The sequence below is a fragment of the Hipposideros armiger genome, unplaced genomic scaffold (genome assembly GCF_001890085.2).
Source record: "Hipposideros armiger isolate ML-2016 unplaced genomic scaffold, ASM189008v1 scaffold_635, whole genome shotgun sequence".
Taxonomy (NCBI): domain Eukaryota; kingdom Metazoa; phylum Chordata; class Mammalia; order Chiroptera; family Hipposideridae; genus Hipposideros; species Hipposideros armiger.
The window spans coordinates 834,482-858,902 of record NW_017731985.1 but is presented as its reverse complement, the minus strand read 5'-3'; the positions used below and the strand labels follow the sequence as shown (position 1 = coordinate 858,902).

At 43.2% G+C, this 24,421-nt stretch overlaps 1 protein-coding gene across 8 annotated transcripts in view; it reads right to left on the bottom strand.

Moving 5' to 3' along the window:
• STIM1 (stromal interaction molecule 1) overlaps window positions 1-24,421 on the bottom strand; it is a 190,300-nt gene that overhangs the window by 14,133 nt on the left and 151,746 nt on the right. For all 8 annotated transcript variants that reach the window (XM_019625642.1, XM_019625644.1, XM_019625647.1 and 5 more), the window contains exons 4-7: window positions 18,472-18,583; window positions 14,844-14,959; window positions 7,569-7,746; window positions 3,294-3,471 (exon numbers count right to left, since the gene is read on the bottom strand). In XM_019625642.1, the coding sequence (XP_019481187.1) occupies window positions 3,294-3,471; window positions 7,569-7,746; window positions 14,844-14,959; window positions 18,472-18,583 (584 nt within the window). The remainder of the gene's footprint in view (window positions 1-3,293; window positions 3,472-7,568; window positions 7,747-14,843; window positions 14,960-18,471; window positions 18,584-24,421) is intronic.

Below are 24,421 nucleotides of genomic sequence, written 5' to 3'. Positions count from 1 at the left end.
CTGTGTGCTTTAAAGTATTATCACCTGACTTATACTTCCCCATAGGATGCACTAGGTCATGGCAAAAGAATAATTCTGATCCAACACGACATCTGGAAAAAGCTAGACAAGTTATGAAAATTTTGAAAGACAAATTATTATAATTATGAAACATACATCCATGTTTCGTTTGGGGGCATTTACTGAATTCTGGTGCTGTGCAGGAGAATAGGTGGCTAGGTCAAAGAGTGGCATACAATCTCCCATACCTTCATAATGCTTAGGAGACAAAACATTGCAAGAGGAGGGGAACTGCCTCAAACACACAGACAGTCGTCCCCTCAAGACAGCTGCAAAATTTTGAAGCTACTAGGTGCATGAGGCTAAAGAGCTAAATTCAAAATCTCCAAGTGGCAGAAACGAATCTCTCATGTCTTTCAGGGCTGAAAAGAAAGAAATCCACCAACTCACAATAAAAAGTCAGGAAGGGATATGCCTGAGAAACTGAGACAAATGAGCACTAGACCAAGTCTTACTAAAACTACAAGCCAGTTCCAACACAGCTCAATGTCTGACTGGCTTGAGGTGATTAGGTCCTCAGCCTACATACCTAACAGAATAAAGGGGAACCCTCTATCTGATGGAGATAAAATCACCAGGACCCTCTGTTATTTTTTTGTATACACTGTCCAGCATTTAATAAAAATAAATTACTAGACATGAGAAGAGGCAGGAAAATATAACCAATAATCAAGAGGAAAAATAAGCAGTCCCATAAATGATCCAGACGTTAGAGTTACCAGACCAGGACTTTAAAATAAGTATGATTGAAATGCTAAAGAAAATACAGGAAAAGATGGACACAATAGATGAAAACATGGAAAATTTGGACCAGGAACCAGAACCTATAAAAGAGTATAAAATGGACATTCTAGAACTGAAAAATACATTATCTGAGAGAAGGATTCCACTGAATGGGTTAAATAGTGCAGGGTTCATAGCAGAATCTAGGATTAGGGAACTCAAAGACAGATCAATAGAAAATAACCAAACCAAAGCACAGAGAGAAAAAAAGAGCAGAACTGAGCCTAAGAGACATGTGGAATACATTTAAAAGGTCTAACATAAGGATTAGATTCCCAGAAGGGAAAACGAGAGTGGAGCCGAAGCAACATGCGAACACTAAAGAAAATGTGTAGTCTGTAATTGTTAGGTAAAATGCTCTATATGTTGTCAATGAGGTCAAATTGATTAATCATATTTAAATTTTTTAAATCCTTACTGATGTTTTTGGCTGCTTATTATAGAGCGAGGCAAAGAACCTAGAACAGCCAAGGCCATCTTGAAGAAGAATAAAGCTTAAGAACTTAACACTATCAGCTATCAAGACTTATTATAAGACAATGTAGTATAAGGATAGACAAACAGCCCACAGAACAGAATAGAGATTCCTGAATGATCACCTAATCTAATATTTACCTGGGGAAAAAAAAGTTTCATACACAAAAATTAATTTAAAATAAACCATATCCCTAAATATGAAAAGTTAAACAATAAAGCTTCTTGAAGAAAATTTAGGAAGATATTTTGGGGATAGGAAAAGGTTTCTTACACAGGACACAAAAAGCACCATTAAGGGACGGCCGAGTGGCGCGATGGTTAAGAACTGGCTTGGGATGCCAGAGGGCCCCGGTTCAGATCCCACATATGAGGGCCAGTGACACTGCCCTCTACAGCTAAGATGCTGAACAACAGTTCAACCTGGAGCTGGGCTGCCGTGAGGCGTAGGCTGCAGCCCCTGTGGCAGTGTGTTGCCATGGGCTACCGTGTGTAGACTGCAGCCAGCGTGAGCAGCCAGCGTGAGCAGCCAGCAGCCGCAGTGAGCAGCCGTCCAGAAGCCGGCGACTGATCTGCCTCGCCCGGGAAGAGCGCAATGATGGTGCCAACTTGGGCCAGTGAAGCAACGTCCTCAACAACTAGACTGAAGAACAAAATGACAGCAACTTGTCTGTTCCTCTTCCCCCCAATTCCCCAACGCTGTTCCTCTCCCCCAATTCCCCAATTTAAAAAAAAAAAAAACACCATTAAAAAAAAAGATTGATTAAATCAGACTTCATTAATATCAAGAACTTCTGTTTGCTAAAAGATAATTTTAAGAGAGCAGAAAAGCAAGCCATGGGCTGGGAAAAAGACTTGCAATATATATGTACTCGTATGTGTATTGACAAAATGACTTATATCAAGAATATATATAAAAATTCTTACAAATCAATTAAGAAAAAGACAGACAACTCAATTTTTAAAATGAGAAGAGATTCTCAAATAAAATGGTCTATAAATTTAAGAAAGGGTATTCAATATTAATAGCAATTAGGGAAATGAAAATTAAAATCACAATGAGATACCACTACATCCATACCAGAATATGTAGAATTAAAATGTCCCAAAATACCAAGGTTGTAACTCAACTAGCACTCTCACATATTGCTGGTGGCAGTATAGATTGGTACTACTATTTTGGAAAATGGTTTGGCAATTTCTAATAAAGCTAAATATTTAATACCCTGTTATGTATCTAACAGAAATAAATGCTTATACCCACCAAGCGACATATGCAAGAAGGTTCATAGCAGTGTTATTCACAAAAGACAAACAAACACACAGAAAACTGCAAACAACCCAAATGTCTATCAACAGGAGAATGGATAATTTATAGTATACAATGGATTATTACTCAGCAATGGAAATAAACCAGCTATCGCTTTATGCAATTAAATAAATGACTCTTACAGACATACTGTTGAGTGAAAGAAACCAAAACAGAAAGAATATATACTGTATAACGCCATTTATATGAAGTTCAAAATCAGGTGGAACTAACCTGGTGTAGAGATTATGACCATAGCTACCTTTTGGATTGAATATTGACAGCAGGGGGCAGTAAAAGTAAGCTTTCTGGAATGCTTAAAAGATTCTATATTTTGATCTGGATGGCAGTTACACAGGCATATGTACATGTAAAAGCTTGCCAGCTGTATACTTTTAATTTCTACAATTGACTCCATGTAAATACCTCAATTAAAAAAATCAGTATAATAACTGTTACCGCCTGTTATCCACTGTTCTTTGAAAACCACAGTGACAATTTTTTGCAACTTTTCCACTACTCTTATTGGTAAGAATCTAGGAACTCTTGAAGATATTCTTTGAGCCATATTTCGAAGTCCTCACATATGAAGCTTTCCAGCCAGACTTCTGGCCCCTGTGCTTTACCCACCTCCCTCGCGTGGCCAGGAATTTGTAGACTCTCCTACCTGCTCCAACTCCTCCTCGGCGTACTTTTGGCGGCTCCGCTCATTCTCAGTACCCTCCCGCAGCTCCTTCAGCCGCTGGGCTTCCTGTTTGGCAAGGTTGATCTCATCGCGCAGCTTCTTCTCCAGATGTACCTTCTCCACCTCCACCGTGCGGTGCTCCTCCTGGGCCTTGTGCAGCCTAGGGGGCAATGCAGGGAGCTGGAGGAGGCCAGGCAAGGGGGTGCCAGCCAACACGCCATGAGCCATGGCATCGAAGAGGAAAAGGAGGGCTGCGGCACTCAGCACATATTCTCCCTAGTTTGCTGACTCTGGCTCTGAGTTCGCTCAGTGCCACCAGAAACCACAGGTGTTACTATAATTCTTACGTCGGCCATCACCTTGCTGCCAGTAATAAAGGCTGTGGAGCTAGGTTCCTGGGCATCTGAACCCTTCCTCTAAGGTGTCTGACTTACCAAAATTATAATAACTACTAGTTTACAACATATTTCACATTCGTGCCCCCTGCAGATAATGACATGTTATTTTATTGTCAGCCCGGGACAGGTGTGGATATGAAGGGTTAGATAGGGGAAGTAACTGCGGGTAGAACTGAGACTAGAATTCCAATCTGTAGGACTTCAAATCCCATAGTTAGTCCCCTTATACCGGGGTATCTGGAAGGTTCCATATAAAGGCAGAATACCCTGCAAGCTAGACCAGAAATCCAGAGAAAGCCTGCTGGCTGAGGTATGACTGGGGTGGTGGTAATGGGGAGATTTAAGGAAGATGAAAAAGGAACCATTGAGCTGTACCTCTTGGACTGACTCCTGAGTATTTGTTCCTAGAAGCACAAAGAAATGAGTCTCATGCCAAAGGGGCTGGGCAGGGCTTGGGAGACGCCCCTGCTTCCCCCAGGCCTGAGTTCCCTTTGTAAGTATCTGCCATGATGGGTAATACCTCAAGGGCATCAGTCATAATGAAAATATATCCTTCTAACCACCCACACGTTCCCTCTGTTCACTGACAAAACCTGCTATCCAACTAATCCTCCTTCTTTCCTCCCTTTTTTCTTCCACATATCTATCTTCTTTCATTCATTCATTCATTCATTCATTCATTCACGACGTACTTTCAGGTGTCTACTAAATGCCAACCCCTGTGCTAAACCCCAGATATATGGAGATGAATGAGAAAACTGTCCCTGCCACTGAAGAGTTCATGGTCTCGTCTAATTCAGACAAGTAAACAGGTAACTGTACACAGTGCAGTAAGTTCTGGAATAGAGCGATATACAAGGCATTGAATGAGCCCAAAGGATGGAGTGATCAACCCCACCTGAAAGGAGTCAACGGCGAGGCATGAGCTAGACCCAGAAGAAAAAGTAAGAGTTTGCTAATCCCTCCGGATGAGGGAAAGAATTTAGCCACTGTCAGAGGTCTTCCTACCTTAGTAGGAACCACCAGGTTACCAGGGACCAGTATAGAAGGGGAGAAGCGTGACGAAGAAGACAAGCGATATATGGCTTAGACTTGAGGTACAGCAGAGGAAGGGCAGGCCACAGAGCAAGCAGGGCCCACACACAGGAGCGCTGACCACTGAGTTAAGTAGGTGAAAGTAGGTGAAACACAAGAGGCAGAAACAGAACTCAACCTCTAAAAAAATCTCAAGTCCAGATTTGTCAGTATCTGAAGCCTCAAAAGATGTGGTGAGACAAGCAGGAAAGAAAGAGGAAGAAATGTGTAGGCTGCACGCTTCCTGCTGACAAACTACAACGCAGTCTTCTGCCCACTTTGTCCTTGGAGAGAAAGGAAGTTGAACCTCCTCAAGGTACACACCAGGTGGCGCTACATACATAGCTAAAAACAAATCAGACGCGCCATTTCCTGCCCCTGTCTCCTTCCCTGGGTGAATACCCCCTCCTTTATTGTATTGCTCCATAACCCAATGGTGCCTGAAATCACACCATTAGGGATTCAATTCTTCACTGAAATATTCTCCTCTCTGAAAGCAGCCTCTTGAGAAAGGCCCTGATATATCTGATGATATATCTGTCTTCTTCATATAGTAATAATAGGGAGCTCCTTTAAAGTATAATCAAAACTGTCCCACTTGTATAGTCTTAACAGGATCTAACAGAGATGAAGATCAACAAGTACTACTGGGAGCAGAAATGAGCAAGTAAATGTCCATCAAGCCTTGCCCCAGTCCATCTCCACAGAACACTGAGCATCTTGAAGGCAGCAGTCAATTAGCATTACAAGTAAGAAAATTATGCAGCCTGACTGCAAGCCCTGGCTCTAAAGCAGCTGTGTGACTATGGACAAGTATGTTCCCTGTACTGGGCCTGTTTTTCATTTTTAAATGGGAATCAAAATTCCTGCCTGCCTCAAAGAATTATCTTGAAACCCAGTGAAATCCTAACTGGAATGCACATGCAGCATTACATTTACTCACCCAAAATATCAGGAGCTCTGCAAAAAAAGGTAATGTGGCTGGTAGTGCAGGCCAATTAAAGCAAGGAGGGACAAGGTGGCATGTGGCTTTGGACACTGTCAGAGGAGAATATGTGTGTGTACACGCACATGTAAGCCTGTCTCTGGGTATGTGCATGCATTCGTTTCTCTAAGTGCCACAGTGGTCATTTAGCTCTAGAGGTCTTGGGGAGCAGGGAGGACTGGGAGCTTAGTTTTATCCCCAAACTTGGAATGTCTCCTGCCTAGATTCTTTGCCTTTGGAATGAAAACAGTACATATTTTTCAGACAAATGAAGAACGGGGACTGCTCAGACAGCAGCATTTAGCCCCCTGTTGGCAAAGGGCCGGGAACAAGGGGCCCAATAAAATAGCCAGGAATCAGCTCAGAGATAAAACTCCTCCTCTTGTCCCCTGGAAGCCCGGCCCATGGGAATGAATCTGAAAGCTCTGCCTTTACTGAGGCAGCACCCTTTGGGTGTCAAAATTCCTAGCTCACTACTTACTGATATGTGACCCTAGGGAAAGCGCTCACCCTCTCTGAGCTCTGATTTCTTCAACATTAAAATAGGGATAATAATAGTACCTACCTAACAGCACTGTGATGATTAAAAGCTATAATGCATTCAAGGAGTTAATTATACCTAGCTCACAAGAAATCCTTTCCCTATCCCTCCAAAGAAAATAGTATCTATCATTTAAAAATAACAGAAGAGAGCCAGATTTCATTTCCTTTTACATGAGTTCCTGCAAAGACTTCCCAAAACTGGAGTGCCTAGGCTGCCAAAACAATTTTCTAAAGAGTCCTAAGGCAGGCCTCTCCTCAAAAACAAAACAAGGCAAAAAACCAAAGACCTGCATTGACTCTCTACTGCCTTTTGCATCCTACTAAACTTCTCCATGTGACTCTTAAGGTGCCTGGGGGGGGGGGTCTCACCTCACTCTATACATTCCACCTTAACCACCAGGACCTCCCTACCCCTTTCAAGGCCACCTCCTCATAGTCCACATCCACTCATCTCCTGTCTCTGTGCCCTTCCCATCCTTAGAGTCTCGTCCCATAAGCTGGCACTGAGTCATTGCACTAAGTGTGTGCTCACTGCTCCTTCTCATGTGTGAGCTGTGTTGCCCCGGAAGTAATGAATTCCTTACAATTCCCAGCATAGGCCTGGTACCTAGATGTCAGGAAGTATTAGATCAACTGACTGGCACCTTTTTTTTCACAGCTACATCTTCTATAATAGTTGTTAAGCCATGTTTTATTTAAACAGAATCCCAGACTATCAGAGCTAGAAGGCCCTCAGTGTGTTCCCAGTTCCACACCTTCATATTACCGATGAGGAAATAGGTCCTAGAAGGGAAAGGGATTTCCCCAAAGTCATTCAATAAGTGAGCACTTATGAGATTTAGAAGGCATTAGGAAGAAAGATCTGTGTGGTTTCTCTGGGGAGCCGTGAAGAACAGTTCATTGTGTCTATCTATTTCTGTGGGAAGGGAAGCAGACCAGAGGTAGGACGAAGGATAGAATGACCCCTAATAAGCCATCCAACCAGGGAAGCGTAAGACTTCTGACAGCTTCACATTTCTCCCTCTGAAGCTCAGAGGGAAAAAAGATAGGAGTATGCTTGTGCCCTGGGGAGGAATACTTGCCCGTGCAACTGAGTGGCAGGAACCTGGACTCCCAGTGCAGTTTTGGAAGGATGACACAGCCTGGGCAACCATGTCAGCATAGCCTCAAGGACCAGGTGGCCCACAATCCAAGCGGAAACAGGAGGTTCCCCAAAGCTGGCAGCACCAGAGCTGTGGGAAAGGGGCAGGGTCTTACCTTTCCTGAAGGTCATGCAGACTCTGTTCAGCTCGGTGTAGCCCCTCCAGATCCTTCATCATCTTCTTCATGTGCTCCTTGGAGTAACGGTTCTGGATATAGGCAAACCAGCAGCCGCCCACACCAATCACAATAGACACCACCAGCATGAAATCCTTGAGGTGATTATGGCGGGTCACTGCCAGAGAGGAAGGGCATGGTGAGTCAGGTTGCCCACTGCACACTTAGCCTTGCAGACTCCATTGTATCCCCTCCTCCATGAAGCCTTCCCATTGAGGAGGAACTAGTTTCTCTTCTTAGACACACACTTGCCACACACTATTATAGGCAGAGGAAGCTCCCTGCCTATTTCTCCTAGTTCAGAAAGGATGAGAGGCCTTAGAGCAATACAGGAAACTTATTAAATCAAGTTTCCCTAATATGCACTAAAGAGGAGGGCACTAGTGCCTTCTCAATACATCCCAGCCATCTCTGGTCCGGGATGAGCCCAGGAGACCAGATGCAGTGGTTTCTATCCTACAGGGTAAACAATGCTAGGGTGCTACAATGTAGAAGAGTATGGTCAGTAAGGGTATAAAACAATGTCACAGAGCTTGAGGTCTGCCTGTGGGACTAAAGTTACTATAGGAACTACGTCTCCTGGACTACTATGCTATTCTAGATATGAGGTGCAAAGTCCAGATCAGGTAAACGTCTATAAGTCTTATCTATGGAGAACATTTCTGGGCTGTGGCCCAATCCAGAGACCAAGCATAACAGAAGCTGCCTCAAGAGAGTGGTATACATGAGACATTAACATGCCAGGAACAGGGGGGCAGATCTCCCTGCAGAGAATGCCTGGCAGCAAGCTTGTGGAGGCCCAGGGCCCCAGTCACCAGCTGGGGTTCAGAGCAATAATCAGTCTCCGGAGCAAAACTGAAAAGCTAACCAAGGGATAATACCAGAAGACAAGAGCAAAAGCCATGTCCTAAGAACTGAGCCAACCAGAAGAGAGGCGCTCCTGGAGCCTGACACTGTTTCTAGAATACCAGATCTGGGCCACAGTGCAGGAGACCTGAGAGACACACCATAAAGAGACGAGCGCTACTGTGACAGTCCCTAGCTGGGTTGTACTAAGCTGGGGCTAGAGGAGCTGTGAGCTCAGAGGACCCTGGACGTGGGAGTCAAGGAAGGGAGAAAAGAGGGAATGACCTCCTGGTTACCCTCAGGATTGGGAGAGGAAGGTAGGACTGGCAGGATCCCAGTGCCTGGAAAGGACAGGGGCTAATGCGGATCCAAAAGGACCCAGGTGGAGCCACCAAGTTGAGGCAAAGTCTTGACAGTAGACAAAGACACATGGAACTGGAAAGTGCATGAAACTGATGACCAGTTTGAGAAAAAGGGTTACATTCATAGCTCCTCATTGAAAGGCTGAGCAGTAGGACATGAGGATGGTGTGGGATCAAAGACCGATTAGCACATTCTATTTCCATCCAAGGGAGGGGAGTTACTAAGTCCGGGTGGTAGCCATGTTCTTTACATGTTTATGCCAGACTATTGTAGAAAAAACTAAGGGTCGTCTAGTGGCCACCCCCTTGCCTCCAGGCAGACCTACACTTCCAGCCATACTCCAAGTCCTCACTTTCTTGCCCCTCAAGTCCCATAAAGAGATAACCTCTGCGGCACAGAGAGCTGCCTTTCTTTCTGGAACACACCTGCCTCCTACACAGCCTCTGCCAGAGGCTGGGGTACTCTCTGGCTCCTGCTTGTTAAAAACTTTTAATCTTAGCTTCCCAGAGCTTCTCAACTCCAACATTCCCTGTACATTCCTACCAAAAGTCAAAGGTACTCTTGTTCAAAGAAGATGCCGTGCAACCAGCAGCCTCCACCTATGACCACCAACACTTCCAAGTTCTTAAGGTGGACATGCAGATTAGGTGCCTATCTATGCTATTCAGCCACTTATTCCACCTTGTCCAGATCAAGTTGGAACAGGATTCTACTATTTTTCCAGCTTCATATTCTCATCCAAGTCATGAATAAAAATTCCAAACGACCAGGGCCAAGGATAGGATCTAAGGTAATAGTGTTCCACCTATCAGTAACTCGTCAACCAGTTTTGACTCCACCTAAATGTACAAGAATCCACCCGATACATACATCCCTCTGCCTTGCCAAATGCATAGCTAAAGCTCAGCTATACTTCCTGTCACATCCATGAGCAACCAAGCTTGGAGGAAGAAAACGAGTCTAATCCAGCTGATTTTCTCTGTGGCCCCTAGTGATCATTACATGTCCATACACCAGTGCTCAGCACAGCACCGACCCACACACAGAAGGCACTCAATAAATATTCGTGGGATTGAATCGTTACTGATAAACCTCAAGTATGATATTTCCCTCTCCTTAATCCACATAAGAAAGGAAGGAAAATAGAGAAAATATGCAATGTACCAGGCATTTATATTCATCATCTCTACTTCTCACAGCTACTCTCTAAGGTAGGGTAGCATTCCCAATCTATGAGCCAGAAAAACAGAGGCTCATATGGGGCACTGACTTGCTAGAGTTCATAAAAAGTGACAGAACTGGGATTCAACCCCAGATATGCCTGACTGCGTGGTCTTTCTGCTACACCCCACTTTCTCACCACAACTTTCACACATTTCAGCAGGTACTGTTTCTGCTTTGTTACATGCAAACATCTCTCACCATGGAGATGCCTGTATCTCCTGATCTAGTCTGAGCATGACTGTAAGAGTTCCAAGGCCTGAGTTTTCCCACCAAAAAACACATCCTGGGAGCTGACTGGGGCACTGTCATCAGGACAGGCCTTTAAGGTTAAACAAGGCCTCACGTGGAGAAATTCTTGTGCCATCAAAAGCAGCTCCAGCACTGGGTATTAGGAAGTCTGAGTTCTAGGCTGCCTTCTGCCCCAATTTGTTATGAAATTCACTTCCCCCATCTGGATCTCCACTTCCTGTAAAACGCATTATCACAAATGCATAGTTGTAAATGAAAGCACTTAGAGGTTTCTTGGAAATATTCAGATGGACACATCCAGTAGGTAATTAAGGATGTGAATGTGGGTTTGAGGAAGAAATAGAAGCTAGAGAAGTGAACGTGAGAATTATCAGGTCCATTCAGTGAAGCCCTGGGCTGAACCCCAGAGTCCTAAAGGAATCTGGGATGGTTAATTTTATGTGTCAACCTGACTGGGCTAAGGGATGCCCAGATAGCTGGCAAAACATTACTCCAGGGTGTGTTTGTGAGGTTGTCTTCATAAGAGATTAGTATTTCAATGGGAGACTGAGTCAAGAAGATGTCTTCACTAATGCAGTGGGCATCGTCCAATCATCCTCAGGCCCATGAGGACCTGAATAGAACCAAAAGGTGAAGGAAGAGTAGATTTGTTCTCTCAGCTTGAGTTGAGACATCCATCTTCTCCTGCCCTCTTACATCAGTGCTCTGGTTCTTGGGTCTTCAGACTCAGACAGGGACTTACACCACCAGCTCCCCTGGTTCTCAGGCCTTTGGGCTTGGACTGAATTACACCACCGGTTTTCTTCGTTCTCCAACTTACAGATGGCAGATCATGGGACTTCTTGACCTCCATAATTACGTGAGCCAATGCCTATAATAAATGTCCTCTTCTACATATCTATATACATATACTATTGGTTCTGTTTCTCTGGAGAACCCTGATAATACAGAATCTATATATTATGGTGTCAGACAAAGGAGAGAAAATAGGGACATCAAGACTCTAGTCTATGCCTAATCAATGTTGTACTTCTTCCCATCATAATCCCATCCCCATTCTTCAGTTCCTACTACCTTCCCAGCCCACCACAGTCCACAAATATCCTTCCATTCCTTCTCCTCTGAACTAGGATTCCATTAATCAACCCACTCTTTGGTCAGGTAAACATGGATTATCTCTTGCTATCTCAGGGACTCTCGTGTTTTTTGGCTTTCATGTCAGTCACCTTTCTGATAGTCTGAGAGTTCCTCAGGGCCAGCTACAAGACTTATTTATCTCTGTAGTCAACAGAGCCTGACCAGAGAGGTTACTCAGCAAAGGTGGAAAGCAGGGAAAAAGGGAAGAAGGAAGGGAGGTTTTAGCAGGAAGGGGGTGGGGAGTGTACAATATAAAGTGCACGCGAAGGGTAAAACCCAGCTCCTGGGGACAAGAAGAGTGCGGCCAGCTGTCCTGCACAGACCCCGCACAAGCTCATCTCTCAGAATCCACCTCGCACCCAGGGAATACAACCAGGGCAGAGAGACCATGGGGGTTTCAGGAGAGCAGATGAGGCTGGTTAGGTGAACAGAGATAACCCAGGGAAGCTGGCTGGGACCTGAGGAGCCAGAGGGTGGCAGAATTCCTAAGCTGAGTGCTGTAAATAGATTTTAACAAAATGAGGTCAACCATTAACACAATCAGGCCTAAAGCAGGGGAGGAGAGTGTAAACAAATTATTATAGATACGGACATGTTACCAGAGTCAGGGATGACGGTGAGAATTTTCAAGGTATTATACCAGTTAGCATTGAGACAGTGAGCCTCCAATCATTTTCACTTTCTGGAATCCCCTCTCCCAATCTATTCTCTCCACCCTCTCTACTGCCCACAATACCCTGCCCCTGGCAGTTATAGATATCCTTCCTTATTGCCAAAATACCAGGGGTGCCAAAAACTGTACACATTTTAAGAGATGTTATCTATGTATTACTTTTCGAAGTTGAATTGAATTATGGTAGCAACATGTAATATGACGTTCACGCAAAAGATGGCGTTAATCAAATGAATGCTAGCATCATTCATTGTATTACACTTTTAATAAAGTTTTTCCTTTCTTAAAATGTGTATACATTTTTTTGGAACCCTCTGTATATATGCCACAATTTCTTTATCTAGTTGTCTACTGATGGGCATTTTGGCTGTTTCCATACCTTGGCTATTGTAAATACTGCTGCAGTAAACATAAGGATGCATATATCTTTTTGAATTGGTGTTTTGGATTTCTTTGGATAAATACAAATAGAACTTCTCGAGAGCAGAGACCCTGTCATTTATACTGGTACAGAGTAGGTGCTCAACAAATGTTAGCAAATGAATGAAAGGCCATTGCTTAGTACAAAGAGTGGGCTCACATAAAGAGGAGAGCCATTCATTGTGTCATTTATTCAAAACTTATAAATGAATGGTGAGCAAAAATGTGATCTAGGACCAAAACTAAAAAGGCAGCAAAGGAGGTGAGAACAACCTTCTCCCATGTCACTCTGTATCACACTTTCAAAAGGTACAGGCCTTCTAGAAAAGGCAAAACTTTTGAGACAGTAAAATGGATCGCAGTTGTCATGGGTTACAGAGGAGGGAGGGGTAAATAAGTGGAGCACACTTATTTATCTTTAGGGCAGTGAAGCTATTCTGTATACTAAACTGGTGGTGTGTACGGGTTATTATACTGGCATTTATCCAAACCCATAGAGTGCACAACACCAAGAGTCAACCCTAAAGTACAGACTCTGGGTGATAATGATGTATCAATGTAGGTTCACCAGTTGTAACAAATGTGCCACTCTGATGGGGGATGTTAATAATGGGGGAGGCTATGCATGTATGGGGGCCAGGAGTATATGGGAAATCTCTGTACCTTCTATTCAATTTTGATGTGAACCTAAAACTACTCTAAAAAATAAAGTCAATTAAAAATTAAAAAAAAAAAAAGGTACAGATCCATCTATATTAAGATATCAGCCTGGACACTTGTCAAGCCAAATGCATGAACAGGGAAATGCTATACAGTAGCCCCCTCTTACCCACGGTTTTGCTTTCCACAGTTTCAGTTACCCGTGGTCAATCACAGTATGAAAATATTAAATAGAAAATTCCAGAAATAAACAATTACTAAGTTTTAAATTGCATGCTGTTCTGACTAGCATGGTGAAATCTCACGCTGTCCCACTCTGTCCCAACTGGGATGTGAATCATCCCTTTGTCCAATATATCCACGCTATATATGCTACCTGCCCACTAGTCATTCAGTAGTAGCCATGCTGGCTATTAGATTGATTGCTGTGGTATTGAAGTGCTTGTGTTCAAGAAACCCTTATTTTATTTAATAATGCCACATTCACATAACTTTTATTATAGTATTGTTATAATTGTTCTATTTTATTATTAGTTATTACTGTTACTCTCATACTATGCCTAATTATAAACTTTATCATAGGCATATACGTATAGGAAAAAACATCGTATACAGAGGGTTCTGTACTATCCCCGGTTTCAGGTATCCATTGGGGGGGAGGGGGTCACAGAATATGTCCCCCGTGGATAAGGGGGGACTATGGTACTGCCGCTGAGCCTGCATGCCAGTGATTTCTAGGGACTGGTTCTTGGTACTATAGCATTCTGCTGCTGGCACCCTCAACTGATGCCAACAGCTGCCAAAAAGCAGGGAGTGGACCCTAAGAGTCTGTTTGGTCGAGGCTAGTTTTCTAAGGAATTTTACCACTTTTGCTCCCCTTGAGTTCACTTAAAGTAAGAAAAAGGAGGTCAGGGTTGGCTGTTCCCACCTTGCAGATCTTCAGGAGCTGAACCACCAAATTCTCCCAGCTAACGACTGGCAGAAGAGAACACCCTTGATCTCTACTGATTCATCTCTATTGATAAATGTGATGGGAAAGCCTACTTAGTCCTCTTTGGTTGTCCAAGGACACAAGATGTTCAGCAATCAGTTCACACATTCTGCACACCCACAGTGAGGGCAGAAAACAGCTAAAAGGTACTCAGACCCTTACGGGTTACTATATCCCGAGCATACCTTTCATATTTTAGCCTTTGTATGCCTGCTCAGGTTGTTTCCTCCACCCAGAATTCCCTCTCCTGTCACCTCCATGGAATAAAGTCCTACTCATCCTTAAAGGCAGAGCTCACAAGCCACCTCTTCGATAGTAAACCTTCTCTATCCCTCCTCTGGACCTCAGAAGCACTGTGCACCTCTCTAGAACACTCATTTTATCCCTTTAGGGCACAATATGATTCATCCAGGTCTCTCTACAGGATCCAGCACAGCACTGGCACAAAATAGATATTTTCTTAATGTATTTAATGAATGGCTGTTGATATCTGGCTGGACTAAAATGTGATACATTTCATGTATCAACAGCAGTGGGAAAAGTGGAGGCAGCACTTTGCAGGTGTGCCTAGGAGAGCCAGGCCGCAGCCCAGCCACCCCAACCTCCCTAGGCTCCATGGCATAGCAGCAGCCCTTCTCTCCACAGGACTCACAGAGAGGAGGACCAAAGAGCACGGTGTCCAGGGCCTTCAGCTGCAGCTTCTGCCGATGGCTCCGGTCTGTCATCTTCAGCACAGTCCCTGTCATGGTGGTGTTCGTTACAGCGAGCCTGTTGAGGCAAAGAGTAGGCACTCAGTTCCCTGCCCGCAAAGCCAGGAAGGATCCTGGCGACATTACCCACCTCCACCTCCTCCAGGAACACTTCTATGACTTCTAGCTCTTGGGGACTACTCTCCTCTGCATTCTAGAACACAGAGTCTATACCAGTGGGTCTCAACAGGGACTATGCAGGAACACATAACATTAATCAAGAATTTGTTCACCCTTCTCCTCATGTCCACCATTTTTCAGAGAGTATCCTACTCTCTAAGGATTATCCATTTGTGACCATGCCCACACCCGACTGTAAATTTTCTGTTGTGCTTGCCCTTGTAGGGACTGTCCACTATATACCTGTACCCACACTCCCACCATTTGTAAGTGCATTCTCCTGTCTATCCCTAGTCAAAATGTCATGCCACATGACCCAGTGATTTTGGGGCCCTCTGAATTATCCTAATCCTAACCCAATTAAATATATTTAATGATGAATATATTTAATATTCATTAAGTATAAACCTGCTGATGACAAATACTGTATCAATCTTGTCAGCTTGTATCTGGGTCACTGCAATTTACGCCCAGATTACTGTAATTTTTTATGACCTTCAACTGTACTATTGAGAACTCTAATAAGGGAGGGCCTGTAATCAAGAAAATGACCTCGGAAAAACTGGTCTTTGTTTCTCTTCTGTTGGAACGCAGTGTATGTATAGGAGAAGGGTATAAGATATGGAAGATTGAAAAACCACTGGTCTGGGTCCCACAAATGAGTATTTACTACTATACTATTACATAAGATCAGTGTTGTTTTCGGATGCATAGCTTTGTTTCCCCAGGTAGAAAAGAAGCTTCTGGCATCACAGTGTGTGTTTATACTCTTGCCGAGGCATGCAGGAGCAGCTACTTCCTTCTCTAGCCCTGGGAAGCAATCAAGACCACCTCCAAGAGACGCATGGGAAGTAGCGGGGGTGGGGATAGGGGTGTCAGGAGATCTAGTGTAGTTTCTGGTCTCAGCTCTATCACTGAGTGACGCACTGTCCAATCATAAGCTGCTTGGGTTCTCCCCTGAAGCCTCAGTTTCCTTCTGTGTAAACGTATGTAAAATTAGATGCTTCCTACAAGCTTGGGAGTTCTTGGGGATCCTCTTTAGAGCACTTCTACCAGGTGTACTGGCCTTCATTTGACTTATCAAAATAAGTGTCATCTTGTCTACAGTCTATCTGTCAAAGAAACCTAGGAACTTGAATGCTATCTACTTCTAAGCAATGAGAGAAACGGGACAGGAGCTAACATTTACTAATCAGCTACTGTGTATCTTGTGCTGTTCTGACAGTTTACATACAATACCTCATTTAGTTCTCATGACTTAAAGAACTCAGTTCTATTATTAGCTCCACTTTACAGATACAAATACTGGGACTTAAGAGTTGAGTAACTTGCCCAAAGTCACATAGCACAAAAGTGGCAAAGCCAGGAAACAAACTCAAATCTGCTAGATTCTTTCCATTATACCATTCTACCTACTGATAGGCCTAGAACTATCCCTACTCCAGGCACTGAAGGCCCCATGCTTCCTGTTGTCACTGAGGTGCCACAGGTTGGCTTCCTTTATTCCTGAGCCCAGCTATGCTGGGTCTGGTTTTAGGTCTATTCCTAGCCACAGGAGGGCTAAGTGAGCCCATAACCTGAGAACTGACTTCTTATCCTATGCTTTACAGTTTTCTTGTTTTTGGTTTTTTTTTTTAGCTGAGCCATCCTGCCACCTGTTGGCAGCTCAGCGGCTGCTCAGCTCGGGCCGAGACTCGAACTGCTGTTGCTCAGAGCTCAAACTCTTGAGCGAGCTCTTAACCAACTGAGCCACTTGGCCGACCCTGCTTTACAGCTTTGATACAAACCACAGCCATTTCTTAAGATGAAATGGTCCAGTGATCCACAAGGCAATACTGTTATTTCCATGGGTAATGAGAAAGAAACCCAAATCCTGGAACATCATGGTCAATCATCTATTCAATTGCCTGTCTCTTCCTTTAAACATGGAGCTCCTAAAGGCAGATAGATGTGAAATCTAATGCATGTCTTTATCCTCAGGGCCCAGGAGAGAGCATGGCATATGGTAGATACTGGGTAAAGTTCTGTTAAATAGAGCTAAACTTAATTATTTCCAGGAAGTCCATCTTCAGCTACATGGGGCAAGAGGAAGATACAGTGAAAAAAGTAGGTCACTTAGAATCAGCCAGACCTGAGTTCAAATCCCAGCTCTGCCACTTACCAGCTTGGATAAATCATAAAATATTTGAAATTCAGTTTGTTCACACAAAAGTTGGGATAGTAATTCCTTCCTCCCAGAATTGTGAGCATCAACTGAAATAATAAGTAGGAAAGCACTCTATAAAGGGATGTACAAACTTCAGGATTGTTACTCTCTCCAGAGTAGGGAGAAGATGAGAAGAGGAGGCTGAAGGCAGCAGAGGAGGGAACTGCCAGCTCAGCTGGCCTGCACAGCAGTGCCTGGTAGCTCTGTGGCTGCAGACTGCAATGTGTGGACATTCCAACAGCTTCACTTTCCCCCTTCCCCTTTGCTGAGGCTCACAACCAGATGCACCTACATGATGAGATGACAAATTATACACAATCGGCACTTACCAGACAGTAAGCCCTTTGAGGGCAAGGGCAGGTTGTTGTCATCTTTATCCCCAGCACCCAGCACAAGTGCTTGGCACAGAGCAGGTACCCAGTAAATAATTGTTAAATGACTAAGTAAATAGATTAATGACTGAATGACAGATGGCACTAGTTTGACATAACAAGAAGTCCAAACAGCACTCCCTCCCCTCCCCACTCCCATCCCAAGTCCTAGCATATTGTGCCTATAAAGGAGGCAGAGCTAGGACACAATTGTTGGGAGAATCATTCCAGAGAGCAAGCTGGGCCCAATGGTTGTCAGCCCCCACTACTGCACCATTTCTTTAGAGTAGATAAACTGTACATGGATAATTCAGGGGAAGTTAAAAGAGCCCAGAGGCTCCTGGACAATAAAAGAGGCAGCTGCTGGGGGAACAGCGAAAGAAAAGAGAAATACCACAGGCTTTGAAGTCTACCCAGATCTAGGTTCCAATCACAGTTTTGCTTCTAACTAGCCATGTGACCTTGGAAAAGTTACTTAGCCAGTTTCATCATCTTTATACAATAATACCTACCATATAGGAGTGATATAAGAATTAAATGAGATACTATATATAAAGTGTTGAAGTAGAGTGCCTGGTATGTACTAAGCACTTAATAAATGGCAGCTATTTGTACTATTCCCACTATTGATAGAAATACTAAATAGGAGAATGGATGCTAAGTACCCATCATGCTATACAGCAAGTACACAGTAGATGTGAGAAGAGGAGAGGTCTATAGATTCTGCCCTAAAAAGGGTGAAACCTCATTTAACTGGCTAGAGCAACCTGAAGGCAGGCTGACTCCAGCCCATTCCCTGCACCCCCAGGTGAGAGAACCCAGTCTCCTCCTGACCTCGGCATGGCATGGCCACTGAGTTGCAGCTTCCGGAAGGTCTCCTCATACTGCGGCAGCTCCACATATGTGATCAGCCACTGCACCACCTCATCCACGGTCCAGTTGTACACTGTGGGGAGAGACAAGCAAAGCCATGACTCCAGAATGCCGAGCACCACTCGCACAGATGTGAGATCTAATGCATGTCTTCGTCCCCAGGGCCCAGGAGAGAGCATGGCACATGGTAGGTGCTTGGTAAAGTTTTGTTAAATAGAGCTAAACTTAATAGTTCCAGGAAGTCCATCTTCAATTACATGGGACAAGAGGAAGATGCAGTAGAAAAAGCAGGGCACTTGGAACCAGGCAGACCTGGTTCAAATTCCAGCTCTGCCACTTGGATAAACCATAAAAACATTTGAAATTTGGTTTGTTCACCCAAAAATTGGGACAGTAATTCCTTCCACCCAGAATTGTAAGAATCAACTGAAATAACAGGTAGGGATGCACTCTATAAAGGGATGTACAAACATCAAGATTATTACTCCCTCCAGAGCAGGGAGGTGAGGAGTCACACTGACTCAGTCACATTGACCTTGGCATTTACCACGTTTATGTGTTTAACATCTCTCTCTCCCATAAACCCTATGTATGAAAGAAATATACACTCTACTTTTTGTTTATGTGTGTGTGTGTGTATGTGTGTCTACATGTATATATGTGTATATATAGAGATGTATCTGTATCACACACACACACACACACACGACATAATATAGACATAATATAGACATAATATAGACATAATATAGACATAATATAGGCTTATATAGAGAGATGGATCCAGATGACAATACTTAAGCCCTGAGTCAGATCACACCTGCAGACAACCCTATTTTCAGTTTTGTGCAACAAGTAAATTTTCCCTTTTGCTTAGATCAGATTGAAAAGGTTTTCTGTCCCAATAGTAGCCAATTCTAACTGAAACAATTACTAAGTGATCACTTGCAACATGGCGAATCACATCATCACCATACATTGACCACTGTAGCTAATCGTTCCTCAATATTGTAATATTGTGATTTTTAAATGGATAATTATAAAAATAATCCTTTTAAAATAAGTTTAATATTTGTGTCATGTTTAGACACATAGATAACAAATTTATCTCCATACTTTGTCAAGAGTCAACAGTAAAGGAATAGAAGTGGACATAATTCACAAGGAATACGTTCAAGCCAAGCGAAGGTCAAATGACATCATAATGTATTACAGAAATCAAAGTTGCATAGTAGCTTGAATAGAGAAAGATGGTGGGAAGACTGAGTCATCAGATGGCACCCAGTAATACAGACACTTACAGAGCCTGGGAGCAACTGAGTTTCAGCAAAAAATATCACTTTAGTGGATTTAAATTTTGTTTTTATTTAATGTATACATCTGTTTTTGTTTATATTTGTGTGCAAATTGTATATAGCAATTGAAACCTCATTTTATGTTTGTACATATTTAAATAACATTATAATAAAAATAGTTTAAGTCAGCATCGCAGGTCTAAGATAAATTATTTCCCTTAAAAGGAACATGTACATTCCTCAAGTTTGAAAACTATTGCTGTGAGCAGCAAGAAGACTAAAAAGTTTTGAAGCAGAGCTAGCTGGTGAGGTTCCTCACCCTCCGCTCTCACGATTCATATCTTTACCAAAAAGTGTCTTTCATCAAAATGTATCTAATTTCCCTTAAATAATTAGGAAACATTAAGGCATGGACATGTCCTTTTTCATTTTTGCTCACTCGGTTATCTCTGAAATAGAGCTTCATATATAGTGGCATCAATAAGAATTTACTCAAAGAATAACTGCCCTAGATGAAGAGTTCCAGAAATGTTCTGACTGTGGGCCTCCAAAAAACAACAACCATCTCCTGAGACTAATACACAGCTCATGTGGATGGTTAACTTCTGAAATGCTTGTCAAAAAACAGGCATTCCTCTGGTAGGCACACCTCCTGTCTTAGGCTGTTTCTGTCACTCTCACATAAGCTAGAGAGGTTGGAAGGCTGGGCCCTGTCCCTTCATGCTCCTGCTTGCCCTGCAGTGGAGCCCAGCACTGGTCCAAAGCACACACTCAGAAAGACATCCTGAATGAAACCAAGTTGAAGGCAGAAATGCTCAGTATCTTGAGGTCCTCAAGAAGCCATTGGAACCCAGGGGGAACATTCTGAAGCCAAGAGACCTTGGAGGTAGATTAGACTATTTGCAGAGGCACAGGAGGTGAGAAGGAGATGGTGCCATGGGATGAAATGAAGCAGTTATGTGCCCTAAAACTGAATCCCAGAAGACAAGATCCTACAAGTTTAGGTGAAGGGTGCTTAGTCATTGCTTGGTTAAATGTCTAATTCCCAGACTAGAATATATTGGAGGGAAAGAGGAATTAATTTCCAGGAGGTATGTTCAAATCCTAGGGTTTGGGGAAGGAGGGATGACGGAGCTGGGATTAAGGAAGCATTACAGAAAGTAGAGTGTTTATTCCTGAAAATGAATACATAGCCACACACATTACAAATGTGATCATTTACTATGGTTTGGAGTAGCAGGTAATGAAAGCATAGTAGAGTGACACACAGACATGAGACAGACAGACAAGTGCTAGCCTGTAAAGTGCAGAGAACAACACACTCCTGCCACCGCTGCCAAGGGAGCTCGGCCTCATCCAGGACAAAGGGGCCTTTCTGCTGGGCATGTGGAGTGGAAAGAAGGCCACTTTTTTCTTGTTAGAAAGGCCGGAGGCCAGCAGGGCTACAAAGGCCTTTTGTCTGCTGGGAGGACGCCTTGATACAGGCCTGAGCATCGACCTTTGGCATGCACGAACTCCTCTATCTGTACCCTACACTGCAGTGGAAACAGGCAGGAGTCACTCTAGACCAGGGTTTCTCAGTCTCCGCAGCACTGACATTTTGGACAGGATACCTCATTGTTGTGGGGGGCTGTCTTGTGCACTGTAAGATGTTTAACAACATCCCTGGCATCTCCCACTAGATGCCAGTAGCATGCTGCCAATCGTGATAATTAAAAATGTTCCCTAGGGGACAAAATTGCCCCCGGCTGAGAACCACTGCTGTAAACACTACATTAGGTGATGCACATAAGGGGGTTGCTGCAATCCAGTTGATGATGGGCTCTGCACACAGTCAGCGCCTATATCGCTAGGCTATAGGACACAAGGATAATGGCTTCGGTGTGTTAGGCCAAACCTCAAGGCACTTGTATTTTGTTTTCTGTGTTCTACATATCATTCTGTTGCCTAGGCAGATGCCTTACCTAGGTAGGGCTTGGCAGCATGGTGCTACCCAACCAGACTCATGGCAGTCTGAAGAAAGCAAGCCCGGATGAGCAGCATTCTTGTCAGATAGCAACCCTGTGCCCCAGCATGAAGAGCTCACTCAGTAGTCAAGTGGAGATATCAGACTCCCTGTCCCTAAGGTTCAAGTCCTTAAAAGTTCCAAGTCTTGTACTGCTTTCTCATTCCAAGAGAAAAAATGAGAAGATTCCCAGTGCCAAGGTGAGGAAGGCGACAGCAGGCTGAGAGCTGTGGCTGTCCGTGAAAGGCTACAGCATTTGGCAAGGATAGCTGAGTACAGATACAGGCTCCAAATGACTCACAAGTCCAAATCCTAGGAGGACATTCAAACAAGAGATAATCTTTTAAAGTCATCAGTCTCTTATCCCTCTGAGCCCGTCCATGTGTCCCCTAGAGAGATCAAAGACATCTCTGCACAAAATGACAAACAAGACTACACACATTCAGAGAAGGCCAACCTCTGGAATTTTCTGCAACAAATAGTCCATAAGAGAAATGAACAAGGTGATTAAATTTGTAGTCTCCAACCTTTTAAATGGCATAATCTACCTGTGAAAAAATTTTGAACACACATTGTCAATATGTGAAATGTGTTAATAAATTAGATTCATGTAGTGACACTAGGAGTAACGTACTGTAAAACATACATAAAAACTACAGAGTGAGATAGAAATAAATGCAATACGAATACAAGCTCTAGTATTTTCTTAATGGCGCCCCAACCCATTGCCTTGTGTGGGCCCTTCTGAAGCACGCATACTGCCTTTGGAAACTACAGGACTAACAGTCTACCCCATCCCAACACAAATGGCCTGAACTTCACAGACTTCCCTGGAGGTTGCTTCTGCTGTAGCTCTTAATTTCGCAGTCCTCATCTAGAGTCGGTGTCTTGCATTATTTACTTATTCATCCTTGAACAATAACTGCTAGGTCTTTGCAGTCATTTCCTGAAAAGCTCTTTTCCCTCTTCTTGGCCTGCTAAGCACCAACTAATTCTTAAAATCCAGCTCTACCTCTTTGCTTGTTGAAATTCTTTGGAGCCCATTTCAAAATCCCCTTTTCTAAAACCTTCAAGAAAAGTTCTAGGTCTCCCTTCTCTCCTTACATAGTACTTTCTTTATACAGACTTCTTTTCTAACATGTATGTTATATTTTTCAGTCACATATCTCCCTTCTCCACTACACTGTAAGCAATTCGGTAAGAAATATGTCTTTTCCATTTATATACTCCCCAATGCCTAACGCAGGACTAGATCATTCTAGGTACTCTGTGAAGTTTACTGAATGGACAAAAGAATAGATGTAAATGAATGAATGAACAAATGATGGCCATCTTTGGGAGCTAAGTCACTTGTCGTACATTCCATCAGTATTTATATTTTCTCGCTAACAGCGTCACTCTCTGTAGCAAAGATATATCCTGGCTTCCATACTATGTTTCATAAATAGGAAGGGGCCTTTTCCACTTGAGAAATATTTTCATATTAAATGAGCAAAATCTCCTGTTTTATTCTGAGATAACCACAAAAAGTAGTTTTTCAGGATTACCAAATCTCTGAGCTTTTTAGAACACTGGATTTTTATTGTAAAATATATTAGAAAAAGTACTAGATTTAAAGCTGGAAGATCTTGATTTCTATCTGCCATGACCAGCTTGGGTAAATCACTTAACCATTGTGAACCTCAATTCCCCTTCTATAAAATATTCATCCAGTCATACGAAACATTTTTTTGGTACTACTTTGTGCCAGGCACTGGGAACAGAGCAGTGATCAAGACAGAGATCCCTACTCCCATGCAGCTTACTGTCTAGCAATACCTGTCACCCAGAGTTGTTGAATAAAATGAGTTCATATGTTTGAAAATGCCTAAGATTTAATAAAACTCAGTAATAATTGTTTTCTTCATATATATGTGTGTGTGTATGTATGTGTGTATATATATATATTCCATTCAAAAAAGGTAGGTGTTGAGGACTTCACAGAATCTGGGTAGATGAAACGTAGGCCCATTAAGAGAAAAGAAACACGAGCAAAGACAAGAACTATAAAATGTGGGGCCTGCTCAGAGAACACTGAGTTTGTCTGGAGTCCAAGGGTTACCTATAGGAACAAGGAGAGTGAGGCATTGCTGAGGCCAGATGATAAAAGTCCTGGAAAGCAGGCAGTCTCAAGCTCCAAAATCATTTATACAGTAAATGGGGAAAAAAAAAAAAGACATTTATTGAGCACCTACTGCTGCTTGCCAGGCACTGCTCTAGGAGCTAGGGATATAACAGTATACAAAACAGAATCACAGGTCCCTGGTGCTTATATTCTGGTGGAGAGAGACAAACCAAAACACTCTAAACAAATAATTATATGTTGGGTAGTGATAAGTACAATGAAGAAAAATAAAGCAGGGTAAAAGAATAAAGAGCAGTGTTATATCAGATCTGATCAGGAAAGGCCTGTCTGATGAGGTGACATTTGAGCAGAAAATGAAATGATGGTGTGGGCCATGTGACTATTTGGGGGAAGGGCATTCCAGGCAGTTGGAAGAGTAGGTATTACTCCCTAGCACTTGAGCTTTCGTGATACCTCCAGGGATATGCCAGGACAGGTCCTTGGCCT